This window comes from Peromyscus leucopus, chromosome 8b, assembly GCF_004664715.2.
Source record: "Peromyscus leucopus breed LL Stock chromosome 8b, UCI_PerLeu_2.1, whole genome shotgun sequence".
In the NCBI taxonomy this organism is placed as follows: domain Eukaryota; kingdom Metazoa; phylum Chordata; class Mammalia; order Rodentia; family Cricetidae; genus Peromyscus; species Peromyscus leucopus.
The window spans coordinates 66,557,524-66,574,148 of record NC_051086.1 but is presented as its reverse complement, the minus strand read 5'-3'; the positions used below and the strand labels follow the sequence as shown (position 1 = coordinate 66,574,148).

The window sequence follows — 16,625 nt, the reverse complement described above, 5'->3', positions numbered from 1 at the left end:
TTCTACCACCAAGCTACAACCACAACTTCAAGATGCTTAATTCTGTTATGTATGAAGAAAAATAGCTACAGATGTCCAGCAGTCAATTAAAGACAAGTGATTGGCAGCCAGAGCTAGACAATAAACTTAGAAAGAAATTTATACACACATCAGAGGTAAATGATCAGGGGAAGGTGTGTTGTTAAGAGCAGGGGACCTAGACTCATCTAAGAGCAAGTGTAGGTTTTACATAGTGTTAACTGTAGATGACAACTCTATGACGAAGTTTCTTCATCAAGAGAATGCAAACAATACCACCCAAGCCGGGCTATCAAAGTAAGGACCCAATGAGAGCATGATGTAAGTGGTCGACTCTTGTAGTCTATCAGCAGTGACGATGGCCCCTAAGGTCCCGAAAGGAGTATGAAAAGAAGCACAGGAAAGGGTTCAGACAGACCTTTGAATTAACCAAGACCAGTAATCAAAGAAGAGAAGGAACAGGTGTTATGGCTTGAATCTGAAATGTCCCCCACAGGCTCTTGGTTTGAACATGCAGTCCCTAGCTTGTCACACTATTCTGAAGGCTGTGGGGCATTCAGGGAATAGGGCCTGGCTGGCAGATGTAGATCACCAGAGGCAAGCTTTTGAAAGGTATTCCCAGCTGGCTTCCTGCTCACTTCTGTGAGAACAAGCTGCTGTCTCACACTCCTACGGTCATGAATAGGGGTTTTCCTGTCCCCGTGCCTTCTCTGAGGAGGAAACTGACTGGGAGGAGGAGGCAGCAAGTTATCATAATCCTGAATGGTCTCCCCTGCAACACTTAACTATGAATCATTCCACACGGCCCCTGAAAAACGTAAAAAGAAACCGAGGGGACCTGAGGGGTTTGCTGCTATACATCTGGTTCAACAGGGTGAATCACTAGGATGTTTCCCCCTAATTATGGGAAATGAAGCATGGGAGAAACATCCCACCTGGGAGCCTTCAGGTAGTGCTTTATTTCATGTCCTGAGTGTATCACTAACTTTTGTTGCAGAAGAGTTAGGGACGGACCTTACAGACATGCCATTTGCAGCAATTCATTACATAAATACATACCCTCTTTTTGTTTTTTGGATAGGTTGGGGTGCTAGGACTGAATTTAGAGGCCTTAGAGGTGTTATGCAAGCTCTCTACCACTCAAGTATATTCCCCAGCTATCATCCTCACTTATACCAAAAGGTATTTTTCTTGTATCGATCTTTAAAGACAAAAATAAAGTACAATGGCTAAGGGGGCTTTGATAAGGACCTATGTATAAAGCCTAGCCTGCAATCCCAGCTTCATGGGAAGCTGTGGCAGGAAAATCAAAGCTTCTAGGCTGCACAATGTGTTCTGGCCAGCCTTGGGTACATAAACCCTGCCTTAAAAAAAAAAAAAAAAAAAAAAAAAAACAGAAGCAGGCCGGGCAGAGGTGGCACATGCCTTCAATCTCAGCATTCAGGAGGCCGAGGCAGGAGGATCTCTTAGTTCAAAGACAGCCTAGGCTATACAAAAAAAATCCTGTCTCAAAAAACAAAACAAAGCCAACAAAAAACAAAAGCAGAAAGAGTTGATTAGTGTTCCTCTTCTCTGATTATAATATTGAGGGGTTAGAAAGCAAGAGCTGCATGCTACTGGTGGTCTGCTCCAACCACACTTTCCCTACTCATCTATCAGATTAATTTGGTGAAACAAAGCAAACTAGGCACATATAACTGAAAGCTCTATCTGTATACAGAATCTAAGCTGTTTATACACTGCAGTTCTGCAAAAGCACTTCATAGTTTTACTGTAAGTCATTTACACAAGAGAAATCGTATCTAATAATGTTTTCTGTATGTGTGCATGTGCCAACCCATAGAGGACAGAGGACAGCTTGAGGTGATGTTCCACCTCAGGTGTCTAGTTTGTTTAATTTTCTTCCATTTATGTGCATCTGTCTGTGTTTGTTTAAGTTATGCTGCATGTGTTCCATGTCCAAGGAGACCTGGAAGCCCGCTCATTAGTTTGGCTAGCAGTGAGCCCCAGCACTTTCCTGTCTCCACCTTCCCAGTGCTCAACTACAAGCACTCACTACCATGCCTCACTTTTCCACATAGGTTCTGGGGATCAGATTTACTGTGTATCAAGGGAGTTAGCTCCTCAGCCCCAGGATCTAATAAATGACCAGACTTAAGCAACTTTCAAACCTTATCAATACAGAAGGCATTTGCCATAATTTCCTACAGTTCTATTGTACTCCTAGGCTGGAACTCAGAGAAAGAAGCCCTTTATGTCAGCAAGACTGCAGAGTGCACAGCAAGCTGCTTTCCAGGTACAGAGCAGAGAAAGACAGACAGACTGACCAGCAACTTACTTCTCGCTGAATACCCTTCACCTGCTTACCTCCCATGATGAATTGGCAGGTGTTTGCGATGAATCCCATGACTCCCTTCCACAAAAGCATTTGGAGGTTTATGGTACACGGAGGCCAAAGAGCCAATGTGGCAGATGAGCTCATCCAGGAGGGTAGGCTCAATGAGGTCTGTCTCTTCAGAGATCAACGGCTTCTCAGACAACACTACTTCTTTGGCTGTCACAGGGTCAGTTGAAAGAAGGCGCCAATAAATATAACCCCGATCTCGAAGGTCAGGGTTATCAGAATCCTAAAGCAAGCAAAGGCAAGGAGATTTAGATGGATCTGTGTCCACAGCACCAAAGTGGCAGGTTACTGTCAAGGCGCTGCTGTAGTGACTTACACAGATTAGCTACTAAAACAATACTTTACTTGGATTTAATAATAGTTTATAGTTATAATTGTATATGCTAATGTTTCAAGGAACTTTAACATATACTGAGATGGGTTCATGTTCAAACTCAAATTCAAAGGCAAGCTGAGAAGAAAGAAGCCACTTTAATCCAGCAATAGTTAAATGGCCTTGGAAAGTAAGAATAGTATTTTGAATATTAAGGTCTGGCGAGATGGCTCAGTGGGTAAAGGCACATGCTGCTAAGCCTTGTGACCTGAGCTCAACCTCTGGGACCTATATGGTAGGAGGAAAGACTCCCCACAAATGGTCCACTGACTTCTACAAGCACAGTGTGACAAGTGTGCGCACATGCTTTCTCTGTTCTCTCTGTCTCTCTCTCTCACACACACAAATAAATAAAAGAAAATGTGTCAGTCTTTAAAAAAAGATTTTTTATTTTACTTGTACCAGTGTCCAGCCTGCATATATGTAAATACACTATGTGCATGCAATACCCACAGAGGACAGAGGAGGGAGGGTGTCAGAGCCCCTGGAACTAGAATTACAGATGGCTATAAGCAGCCATGCTGGTGCTGGGCAACGAAGACAGGGCCTTTGCAAGCGCAGTAAGTACTCTTAACCATTGAGTCATCTCTCTAGCTCTCATTTGTCAGCTTAAACAAAACCAAAACCAAAACTGTTATATAAGCCATATGTGGAGGCACACACCTATAACCCCAGTACTCAGGACACTGAGGCAGGAGGATTACATGAATTTGAAGGCAGCCTGGGGTGTGCACTGAGAACTAGGCCAGTTAGGGCTACATAGCAAGAACCCATCTCTAAATTAATTAATAAAAATTAATAAATATGTGCTGTGGAATAATCCTTCAGCACACGGTGTGAATATATATCGCTATGATTGGTTTAATAAACAAGCTGACTGGCTAATAGTTGGACAAGATAAAGTTAGGCAGGAAAGCCAAAATGAGAATGATGGGATGAGGAAGGGCAATCAGAGGAGTCACTAGCTGGACAGAAACCAATTCGGACACACAAAACAGGACAGAGGTAAAAACCACGAGCCTCATTGAAGCACATAGATTAACAGAAATGTAGTTAAGTTGTAAGAGCTAGTTAGTAACAAGCCTGAACTATTGGCTGAGCATTTGAAATTAATATTAAGCCTCTGAGGGATTATGAGAACGGCTACAGAACAGGAAAACTCCGCCTACAAATATGACCATAAATATTAGCAGGAATATTCCTAACATATATTCTACCTTACATCTGTTTTCCTTATATGCTCCTTTAATTTTTTAATTTTTATTTATGAGTATACATGTGTACTTGTTTATATATGTACTATATGTGTGCAGAACTTGTGGAGAACAGAGGTGGTTATCAGATCCCCTGGAACTGGAGTTACAGACATTGCAAGGTACCATGTGGATGCTGGGAATTGAACCCAGTTCCTTTGCAAGATGCAGCAAGTGCTCTTAACCACTGAGCCAACTCGCCAGCTCTATAATTTCCTTCTTGATTCAAATATCTATATGCATCTCCTATGGAGACATTGGCTAAGTCATAATAATAAAAAGAGACTACATACAATGCCTGACTAAAGATTTCATAAAGGAACTATTAACTGAAAAAAAAGAACCAAAACCAAAAAAAAACAACACCCCACACAACCCAACAACAAACCATTAAAGAACATATAAATGCATGTGCTTTCAAAAGGAGCAACACTTGAATTTAGTGCTCCTTTTGTTGTGGCTTTAAAATAATTTTATGCATGTTCACGGCTTAAAAATAACTATATCCTGCTGAGCTTAGTGGCACATGCCTTTAATTCCAGCACCTGGGAGGCAGAGAAAGCAATTCCCTAAGTTCAAGGCCAGCCTGGTCTACATAGTGAGACCTTGTCATGGACAGAAAAACAAAAACTAACAAATTGTAATCACGCCACACCAAGATTTACAAGGGTATAAAATAAAAAAGAAACCTCTCACAATTATCCAATCCCCTCCCACTTTCAACTCTCCACCTCCAATAACCATGACTAGCATGCTGTATACGTGTCTGTCTTAACAGAACACACATGCTTTTGGCATAGGAACCAGTTTTATCTTATACACACTGCTCCATAAGCTACTTTCATACATATTCATACGCATAATAAAAATTAAAATAAAATTTTAAAGTATTTCCAAGAGCACTTACAAATGAATTTTTAAGATATAAAATTAGTAATAGGAAAATGACAGCTCAAAACTAGGCAAAGTAATATAGAAGAGATTGAAATTTTGATAATGGATGAAACAGGTAAAAAAGACAGGAAAATATTTAAATTGGATTCAATGTGCAGACACACATCTTAACTGACAATTGTGTTAAAGCCAGCCTGTTCTCATATTCAATTAAAGACATTACTAAGTCTGATGGACTGGTGATCATCATATTAGCTCCATTATAATAAAGAAATTATTTTGAATTTTATGGATCTGAAATGGTGACCTGATTTTCTTTTCCACTGCTGAAATTTGAATGCAGGGCCCTGAGGATGCTAGGCAAGTGTTATATGACTGGACTATGTCCCTAGCACTTTAACAATTTTTAAAACTTATTTTGAGACAGAGTTTCACTAAGTTTCCCTGGTAGACCTTGAACATTTTATCCTCCTGACTCAGCCTCCCCAGTAGCTGGGATTACAGGTCTGTGCCATCGGGTCTGGCTGTGACCTGGTCTGGAAGGCCAATGGTCACATTCCCAAATTAGATTCCACTTGAATGTCTTTTCTTCTGACTGGAACTATCTTAGGTGGTGGTTAGGGCTAATTGTTAACTTGACAGAATACATAATTACTTGAGAGATGGGTCTCTGGGCACGCTGGGGAGGGAAGGTGTAGTATCTTCATTATGATCATTGATATATATAAAAGACCCACTCTAATTGTGTGTGTGTGGGGGGGTCCTGGTGATATAGACAGAGAAGGGAACTGAGCAGCACACACACATGCAGTTCTCTGTTCCCCGCTACAGATAACAATGTCACCAGCTCCCCTATGTTCCTGTTCCTGTTCCTTGGACTTTCAGTCATGCTGGACTGCAATGTGAACTGTGAGCCAGAATAAATCCTTTCTCCCTTATGTCGAATGTCAGAGTATTTTTGTTTGTTTGTTTGTTGTTGTTGTTGTTAGAGACAGGGTTTCTCTGTGTAGCCCTGGCTGTCCTGGAACTTACTCTGTAGACCAGGCTGCCCTCGAACTCACAGAGATCCATTTGCTTCTGCCTCCCGAATGCTGGGATTAAAGGCATTCAACACCAGGAAAAGCATCATATAATTCAAGTATCAAAACATCTAAGGAAACAGCAAAGCACTTTAAATTATCTCTGAGAGAAAGGCACCTCTCTGAGAGGTAGATAAAGCACATAGCATTTCATATGAAAGCTGAAGTCACCTAGAAGATATCAGACTCAATGTTATTTTCACATATGTAGGTTTAATTATCAACAAGATATAAACCAAATAATTTTTTCAAAATTATCAAGAAAACTAGAGTCAGTCAATTTAATTTTTTTAAAATTTATTTTATGTGTATATGTGTGTGCCTGAATGTATGTATGTGCCTACATAGATTAGAAGAGCTGTGGGATCCCATGGAGCAGGAGTTACAGTTGGTTGTAAACTACCATGTGGGACCAAAACCAGTTTCTCTGTGAGAACAACAAATGCTCTTAAGTGCTGAACCATTTCTGTGCCTCAGTCAGTTCAACTACAAGCTGCATTAGTCAGATATAATCTAGCAGAATTTGTTAAGAGGCAGAATTTTAATGTTTTCAGAATTAAAACGTGCCCCAAATGAACCTTCTTGGGAAGTTTCCTGGCTAGTTTCATTTCAACTTGACACAAGCTAGAGTCATCTGAGAGGGAAGCTCTATTAAAAAAATACCTTCCTGTGCCAGGCAGTGGTGACACACACCTTTAATCCCAGCACTCCGAAAGCAGAGGCAGGCAGATCTCTGTGAGTTCAAGTCCAGCCTGGTGTACAGAGTGAGCTCCAAGACAGACAAGGCTACACAGAGAAACCCTGTCCTGAAAGACCAAAATACACAAATAAACAAACAAACACATAAAAAAAAATTGCCTTCACAAGATCAGACTATAGGCAAGCACATAGGGTATTTTCTTAGTGATTGATAGGGAAAAAGGGCCCAACTCATTGTGGAAGAGGCCAACCCTGTGTCATATAAGAAGGCAGGCTGAGCAAGCCATAAAGAACCAGCAAATCTGTAAGCAGCACCCTTCCATGGGCTCTGCATCAGCTCCTGCCTCCAGGTTTCTGCCAGGTGTGGGTTCCTGCCTTGGTTTCCCTCACTGGACTGTGATTCATGATGTGTGAGCCAAATAAAGCCTTTCTTCCCCAAGTTCTCTTCCTTGTGGAGTTCACCACAGCAAAAGCAGCCTTGAATAGGACAAGAAATGTCATGATTCTCAGCATCTGAGGCAGCACAAATCAACCCTCCAGAAGCTCTCAGATCTCTCACCTGTGTGGCCAAGCTCAAGACCTGTTGGACCAGCTCCTGTGTTTCCGATGGCTTCTTGAGAAACAGCTTTACTATGGCGGTAAGCAGCGTAAGCTGCACCTAAAAAATAAAATTCAACATAGTAAATAAGAGGCAGCTTCTCGTTTCCTCAGCTATGAATTACTGTTGTTAAGAGATGAAAGGTCAGCCAATGGAATGAACAGCAGCCAAAGGTGATCTCTGAAACAATCAACTGAACATTCACTAGCCTCTTATTTTCCAGGTGCAGTTTTGAATCAGAAATGGTTTGTTTCTGGGCCAGATTCTCAATTGTTTTCTTTCTTTTCAATAAAAATTATTATTGTGTGTGCATAATGTGTCTAAGTACATGTGGCACAATGCACATGGGGAGGTCAAGGACAATTCTGTAGAGTCAGTTTTCTCTGTCCACCTTTACACAGGTTCCAGGGATCAAACTCAGGTCGCCAGGCTTGTGCAGCAATCACCTTTACCCTCTGAGCCAGCCCTCAACTGTATATTTTAAAGCATAAACATAAAGTAATAAAACCGGCTCTTGATCAAATGGTGTATTATTTACTTTGGCCAAAGCTTACAAGCTTGAAGGACTTATGAAATCACTTGTCATACTGGGATAAGAGCCAAAACAGAATTATGTCAGATTAGAGCCAATTAGAGGGAGCCTGCTGTGCTGCTATTAATATTAAACCTATTAAAATTACTATATTGAATTACATACACAAACTTCTATTTGCTATAAGCACAAATGCCAGAGAGAAAGGGCTTAATAATCTGGCTGCTTCTCTGGGCCTTTGACTCTAATTTTATAGAAGAGGGACAGATGGGGAGAAATCTAATCATCCACAGAGAATCTTTTCAAGCCTCGCCAAGCTGTACTGTAATGAGCAACAGCAAATGCTAAGGACAATATGTAATCATCCTTAAGTGACAGAAAATAAAAATCTGATTACTGTTCTAAACCACCTCAGGGAAGCTCACTTCTGGAGCAGCACCCGCAGCAAGAAAGAAATCAGACTACATAGGTCCTTCTCACTCTCTGAGGGCTGAGGCCCAGCAACCTATGTTTCAAAAAGCCCCCAAATGTTCCAAAACACATTAGTCTATGGACCACTGGCCTAAGCCCTGCAGCTCTGTTACTCTAGAAAGCAGGACTCATCAAAAGGGTCATCCCCTGAGAAAGAGAAACCATGACATATAAATGTACACAAGAGACGAGCCAATGCATTCCATTCTTGATTATCTTCCTGAAGAGATGTGGGACACAGGATAGAAGAGAACTTACCTGGGTACTTTCATCATGAAAGCCCTCCAGGAAGCTCTCTAGTAATTCATCCGCATTATCGATTCTTTCGGCGTATTCTCCTACAATCCAAATCATAGCTGCTCGAGCATCGGGCTCATCCAGGGAGTCCAAGTTCTCACAGAGAGTGGCAATGATACTTTCATACCTGTTACAACAAATGGACTACAGTTACTAAGGAGAAAACTAAGAACTGTATTTAACAGTGGAAGCTAGAGGCACACACCAGAGACTCCAAGCCAAATCAGCAAACTACAAAGGATTTTAGTTAGCAGAATGTAGTAAGTCAGAAATTTATGGCTTAAATTTTTCTTCAAATATGCTTTAAAATATCTTTTAGATTTACTTTATTATTTTGTGCATATGAGTAGCTTGCATGTATGTATGTTTACCACATGCAGGCCTGGTACCTGCAGAGGTCCTATGAGGACACTGGATCCCGTGGGAGTGGGCTTACAGGTGACTGTGAGCCACCATTCTTCAGTTATGTTCTCTTTCCCTCCCTCCTCCCTCCTTCCTTCTCTCCCTCCTTCCTTCCTTCCTTTAAAGACAGGGTCTCCCCAAATAGCCCTGGCTGTCTTGTAATTGCTATGTAAATCAGACTGGCCTCGAACTCATAGAAATCCACTTGTCTCTGCCTCCTGAGGGTTGGTACTAAGGGCATAAGCCACCATGCCCAGCTCAATTACGTTTCAATAACTAAGTTTTAAACTTTCACAAGAGTTTCTGAGACAGGATTTCACATGGAAAAAATTAACCTGTAGGATAAGAGAACCCTGCTATCTTGTGTCTAAAACCAATCCTTCTTTAAGTACTATAGAGAATTTTCCTAGTATACATTTTACCTTCATGGTAGAAAACATTTAGAAATCTTTCTTTTAAGGAAGATGGAGTTAGAAAACAACAGGAAACTATAACCCTGTCTCCTATTACACTTGTCATTCTATTTTCACGTGTGTGTGTGTTTGTGTGTGTGTGCGCGCGCGCGCGCGCGCACACACACACACACGCACACACAGAGGTCAGAGGTGGACATGAAGTATTTTCCTTGACAGCATGTTCTACTTTAATGGAGGCCAGGTCTCTTTCTGAAACCAGAGCTCATCGATGGAGCTAGATTAAATTAATGTGGATAAGTAGTATACTAGGTCAAGTATCTGCCCTATTCCTACTTATTAAACCAGGGTTTTGACTGATTTCTTAAAATTAAACTCTCATAACCCCTTATTTACACAAGTATTACATATTTCTCTGTTGATCATATTGAGATACACACTTTTGTTTTGTTTTAACCTATAACAAAACAATTTAGAAACCTGATCCTCCATTCTTTTGGGAATTCAGTGAAAGGTGGTGGTCCTCTTTTTAAAAATAACACTTCTCAAAACAAAACAAAACAAAACAAAACAAAAAAACCACACACACATGAATTCTGACCTGCCTGTCTTCAGAATCAAAGTATTTGTTTTATTATTTTTGTTTTATAAACTAAGAAACCTCAGTCTGGAAATTTTATGATGTGAAAATACAGACTCTGAGTATCTGTGTGGAGGAGATACAACACTTCCTACAAGAGGCCAGAGGTGGGCAATTCACTGCAATAAATTCTGCCATTTCCCACAAAATAGCAGGTCCCATACAAAGTAAACAGCATGGTTGTTATTGGCCTGCTTTTGTGAAAGCCTGGCATGATTTGTATATGTTAAGACCCTTCTGAGAGGATAAAGTATATAATCGTTTGTCTAGCATAAAATAAGAGTGTGTCCAGACAGTAGGGAATATATAGGTTTCCTGTTTAATGGTAACTGCCAACAGACAGTATATACTCATGCAGAGCTCCATTTCTACAAAAATAATACAGCAGATGGGCACGGCGGCTCATGCCTGCAATCCCAGCACATAGGGCCAACTTGAAACCCCATCCCCATCTCTAAACGAGAAATTTAGGCTCTGTTGGCTACCCACTTATGTATCTCTGACTTTTAATAAAGTATCTATTATGAGTAATAATTCTTACCTAGTCAATTTCAAAGTGCCTTAGTTAGACATTTCCCAAATGATTTGAGAAAGAAGATTACAAGAACTTTGACATACTTGTTGGGGTATTTGCGGAAGATGTCCCTGATGACAACAATTGCCTCTTGGACCACATAATTTACTTTGGTCTGGATTAGATCGAGCAATGTGCTTACACAGCGTTCCGCTGATTGCTAGGAAGAAAAACATCAAAACATAAGTCAGGTGATCTATCCAATTAACACTATCTCAACACAAAAAAGGAAACAAAAAGGAAATATACAGGTACATTTACTAAATTAAACAGGCACTGAATTTGCTAGAGATATACTAGAGGCTAGATCATCTGTTGTATATCAATATTAGAAACTCTAGGAATATACCAGCTTTGATTCATTAGAAAACAAATTGAAAAGTATTTTAGTTTTGTGTCTTTTGCTAAGAGCAAACCTAGACCTCACACAAGCTAGTCAAGAGCTCTACCACTGAGCTCTATCTCTCAGATAATTGAGTTAAGTGAGTAAACATTATCCTGGATAACTGGAAGAACAGAAATAAGGAAAAAATAGCCAGGGTATAAGGGAAGAAAGGCAATTAAAGAATACACCTAAGTTGGAGGTCCTTGACTAGAATTCTTTGGAGACTGCATAGGCATTTTTGATGTTTTAAAAAGACTTCTTCAGTGTTCTCCCCCAACCTCCCCCCCGCCAACCCCACCCCCTTTGTGTGTTGTGGAATATTTGTTTAGCTAGGCAAAGATGTGTTACATTTGTTTATGCTGCATTTGTTTAACTATGTGAAGATGTGTTGTTTTTGCGTTATTTAAATAAAATTAACCTGGGCTCAGAGAGGTGCGGTTAGCAACTAGTTGACAAGAAGTAGCAGGGAGGAGCTTAGTGTGGGTGGTTTTTGTAAAGTGGGGGAGGTATGGAAAGAGGGAGGCTTCTGTGGACACCAGCAAAGAGAGAAAGTTAGCCAATTGCTACTCTAACTCTCTGAGCTCACAGGTCTTCACCCTAACCTTTGAATCTTGAGTTTTATTAGAACCATAGAGATTTAGTTAAAGCTACCTTTAGTTAAAACTACCTTGAATGGCAACAAAAGAGCCACTGTCTGAGGAAACAGAATTACCCTCAGGCTATGGCCTGAGCAGCCAGGCCAGTAGTAGTTTAAAGTGCAGCCACTGTGAGGAAGAGAACACAGCATTTGTGCACACATACACACGCTGGTGCTCATGAAGAGCCCTGAAAGCTGGAGTTACAGGAGCCTGTGGGCTGCCTGATGTGGGTGCTAAAATCTGACACCCGGCTCTCATGACAGATCAGAAAAGACTTAACCACTGAGCCATCCTCTCATCTTCTGCACAGGGTGGGTGGTTTCAACCTCCTAAAAGGAGCCATCAAATTCTGTATGGACTTACAAAATATTTACAAATACAAGGTCCATAGCTTTCATTTTCTTTTCAGTTATCTATGGCTCAAAAAATCCTAGAATAGAGATTAGTCTATTAATCTTTTACTAATTGAATATGGAATACAAACTGATACTAATACTATGATCGATTTGTTTTTCTTTTAGGACAAGATTGTGAGAAAAATCCCCAAATCCAAGGGTAAGTCTGTCATTGTACTATCTATCATAGGTTACAAAATCATGTGCCTCCTGTTAGGATTCAAAACGTACACAGCATCACCTAAAACTCATGAATATCACCATGCCTCCAGATTTAGTCATGTAAAGGGGATGGAGGTATGAGAGAAGTGGAACCATTGAGATATGGTCCAGTCTCTGGGAAAGTCTAGAAGTCTAGTCAGCAATCAATATGCGATATTAGGGCCAGCAGGATGGATCATCAGATAAAGGCACTCGCCACAAGATCTACTGACCTGTTTGATCCCTAGGAGCCTCATGGTGAAAAGAAAGAACCAACTCCTACAAGTTATCCTCTGACCTCCACATGTGTACCCTGGCACATGCTGTCCCCTCAAACAACAAATATACAAATGTAAAAAATAAATAGGTAGTATCGAAATAAGTTAAAACCAAAACAAAATACAACACCTAAGGACATGTATTACCAAAAGCAATGTGTGGAAAGAACACAAAATTAAGGCCAGGCACGGTGGCTCATACTTGGAATCCTATGCTTGGGAGACTGAGGGAGAGGGAATGTGAGTTTGGAGCTAGCCTGGGCTGCACAGGAAGACCCTGTCTTAAAAAGTAAAACCAACAAGACCCCCACATGCTTGGGGGAGGAGTGGGGTATGTTGAAAAGATAAAAATCTGTAACTAATGAACCAATAGATAATAAAATTCTTTATAGATATGGATGTAGCAAAAGAAAAACCAACATAAAAGAGAGTTAAAAGTGATACTTTTTGGAAAGTAGGGCTAAGGAAAGAAGGAAAAGAACCAGGGCAGTGGCTTTTCGTTAAAAATTCTTTAATCTGGGACTGAGAAGGCTCAGGGGTTAAGAGCAAAAATGGCTGCTCATGCAGAGAACCTGGGTTAGATTCCCAGCACCCACACAGTGGCTCATGACTTAGGAGGTCCCATCCCTCTTCTGGCTTATAGCGGTACTTGGCACACACAGGGTACACAGACATAATGCAGACACAACACCCATAAACGTTATATTATTTAGTTCACTAAGTATATGCTTTATTATTTTGATAAACTGCAATTACATATACTCTAAAGTAATGAACACTTGGAACCCCATACCGTGTGATCTCCTCCTCTGAAGCCTTACCTCCACTTTGATGGCACACCGGCCAATGGCCCTCACGGCTTTGCGAACAAAGTCCACGTCGACCTCAGTGGCATATTCCTTTAGCTCTGCCAGGACCTGTCAAATATCCAACAAGTGGATACCATTTAAAGATTCTCAAACAGCAATTTCATGCCTTCTGAATACCAGATCTTAAGCTCTAAGCCAGCATAAATTTGAGACAGCTTAAGGTCTGACCTGAGCAATGTTGGCCTGGGATGCAAGACGAATCATGATGTCCAATTTCTCTAGTTTAACATAGATAGGATCATTGTACTTCACAAAGAAGACTTTGATTTCCTGCTTCAAGATTTCAGGCCTGTGACATACAAAAACACAAGAAGATGACCAAACATATTTACTGACATATCCTGCTCAGCCTTTCTGCCTGTCCCCTTTAGGGGAAGAAAACTCCTTACAAGTGTCCCGTATAAGCCTCTTGTGGAATATTATTTTAAGATGTGTTACATTTGTTTATGCTGTGATATTTCTTTTAATGATGGAAGATGTGTTGCATTCTTTTATGTTGCATTTGTTTAACTCTGTGAAGCTGTTTTACTTTGTCTGTCTAAAATACCTGATTGGTCTGCTAAAGAGCTGACTGGCCAATAGCCAGGTAGGAGAAAGGATAGGTGGGGCTGCCAGGCAGGGAGAATAAACAGGAGAAGCCAGCCACCCAGCTACACAGCCAGCCACAGAGTAAGAGGTAAAGAAAGGTATACAGAGTAGAGAAACATAAAAGCCTAGAGGCAAAAGGTAGCTGGGATAATTTAAGAAAAGCTGGCTAGAAATCAGCCAAGCTAAGGTCAGGCATTTATAAGAAAGAATAAGACTGTGTGTGTATTTATTTATTTGGGAACTGGGTAGTGGGCCCCCCAAAAGAGTAAAGAGCCAAAGAGCCAAGAGTAAAAAAACATCCAACAACACTCTATTGTCCTCCCCACCCCATATAGTAGTTACGCTACTATGCAACATTTTTACTTCCACACGGTAAAGCTGAGTGTCAAGCTCAGTGCCTAGCACATTCTAGGCGAGCATTCTACCACAAAGCTATACTCCTAGCCCATCTATTCTCTATCAATTCCTTTTGACATCTGATTTGTGTCCTTTTAAAGGATAGGGGTTGTGTGTTACGACACAGAACTGCTGAGGAAGAACAACCTGGTTCTCAACTACAACCTTCCTGGGTAGCATGTCCAAAAGAAACACTTAAGAAAGCGACCTGGCTGGGCGTGGTGGCGCACACCTTTACTCCCAGCACTTGGGAGGCAGAGGCAGGTGGACCTCTATGAGTTCGAGGCCAGCCTGGTTTACATAGTGAGAGTGTGTTTCCAAAAATCAAAAATTAAACAAAAACAACTTAACAACCCCAAACTACAACACCAGATAATTACTACGGAAAGAATGGTAATAACTAAGTTGCTATTCCAGAGGAAGTTGTGTTACTATATAACACTTGTACTTCCACACAGTAAAGAACAAGAGAGATTAGCATCAGTCTATGGAACATTTATATTAAGCTTAATTCAAGATCACAAACATTTTAAAATCACCAAATCACTATTTCCCCACCTTTTCTGGACAATTAGATTGATGTTCCTCAGGGCGACATACTGCACTTCTGGCTCCCCAGACAGCAGAGTGACCAGTGGAGGCGCTAACTTCTTCAGCAGCATATTGTAGTAGTCAGAGTCCTTGGGTAACAGTTCTAGGAACTTCATTAGAACTTTCACCGCTGAAAGCACCACTGCAGAATTGGCATGGGATAGCCGAGGAGTTACTCGCTCACAGATGCTGGGGGCAGAAAGGGAAAATGAGTATCTTGGATTATGGTACCTTTGCTCAATTCATCCATAAAGTAATGCTTCAGAGTTCCATGGCCCAAGTATCAAGAAATCAAAGATTCAGTTAGAAAGTCAAAGCTCCATGCTTAGGTCAACACCGCAGAAGCTTCGTGCCCAGCAGGCTACAGGCAGAGCAGGGGCGTCAGAAGACTTTAGAAGCCAGCAACAGGGACATCCAAACTGGAAGGGAACTAGCAATGCCCCAGACACTGGCACTCACGCCCATTACCTTCTTGATTTTAGTCCTGTCTCCCCACATAATGTTAGGGCTCCCTGCCTCACAGCTCATCTCTACTCAACCTACAGAAAGTCAAACCAAGCATCCTGAAAATTAATTCACAGTGAGAGGTGTCATCCACCTGTGACTTAAAGAGGAAGTGAGTTGGCAGGTAAAACTACACAGCCTCTTGCTTTCAAGCTAGTAAGAAAAATTTGGAAACAGACGACATTTTTGTTTTGTTTGGATTTGGTTTTTAATATTAGAATATTATTACAATGTTCTCCCAACTTCTTCTAGCCCTACTACCTATGCTTAGATGCCTCATAGAATCTTGATAGTCACACTTTGCAGTGTTCTCTGAAATCAACCTAACTTGCTAGCTCTTGGGCAACATCATGAGTGACTGTTTACAATGGTGTTTTTGTTTTTGTTTTTTTCCCGAGACAGGGTTTCTCTGTGTAACAGCCCTGGATGTCCTGGAACTCACTTTATAGACCAGGCTGGCCTCAAACTCACAGAGATCCTCCTGTCTCTGCCTCCCAAGTGCTGGGATTAAAGGTGTATGCCACCACGCCTGGCATGACTGTTTACAATGTTAAAGAGACAAGATAAGTGTCGGCTTACTCTTGTCTATGTCCACATGGCTGACTTGACCTCCTCCAGACCTTTAAAAAACGAAGTCCACCTTCTCACACAGACCTTCATGATTACTTTTTAAAAAGTCTAATTCCAAACAGTAAAATACAAAAATAAAATCCTGCTGGGTGTGGTGTACACAGCTTTAATTCCAGCTCTTGGGAAGCAGTGGCCAATGAATCTCTGAGTTAGAGGCCATGGTTTATATTGTAAGTTCAAGTCTAGCCAGGGCTACATTTCGAGATCCTGTCTCAAAGAACAAACAAACAAAACAAATACTGAGGCAGGAGGATCACAAGTTTGCAGCCAGCCCAGGCTCTACGCATAGTCCCTGGCTCAAAACAAACAAAAACGATAGAGATGGGGGGGCATTCTCGTTATGGTCTTTTACCCTAAAACATTAGATCCTTAGATTACCTCTGTTAGCCATCATGAAATATGATCTATTATATATTTTACTGAATATCCGTATTATATAAACTCCTATCCCCACTCCTCAGAATGAATGGTGCATGAGGACCATGACTTTTGTCTGTTCACTG

At 41.1% G+C, this 16,625-nt stretch overlaps 1 protein-coding gene across 3 annotated transcripts in view; it reads right to left on the bottom strand.

Moving 5' to 3' along the window:
* Ap2b1 (adaptor related protein complex 2 subunit beta 1) overlaps window positions 1-16,625 on the bottom strand; it is a 122,585-nt gene that overhangs the window by 70,745 nt on the left and 35,215 nt on the right. For all 3 annotated transcript variants that reach the window (XM_028890533.2, XM_037200720.1, XM_028890532.2), the window contains exons 7-13: window positions 14,956-15,177; window positions 13,582-13,702; window positions 13,366-13,461; window positions 10,692-10,807; window positions 8,580-8,745; window positions 7,280-7,378; window positions 2,386-2,645 (exon numbers count right to left, since the gene is read on the bottom strand). In XM_028890533.2, the coding sequence (XP_028746366.1) occupies window positions 2,386-2,645; window positions 7,280-7,378; window positions 8,580-8,745; window positions 10,692-10,807; window positions 13,366-13,461; window positions 13,582-13,702; window positions 14,956-15,177 (1,080 nt within the window). The remainder of the gene's footprint in view (window positions 1-2,385; window positions 2,646-7,279; window positions 7,379-8,579; window positions 8,746-10,691; window positions 10,808-13,365; window positions 13,462-13,581; window positions 13,703-14,955; window positions 15,178-16,625) is intronic.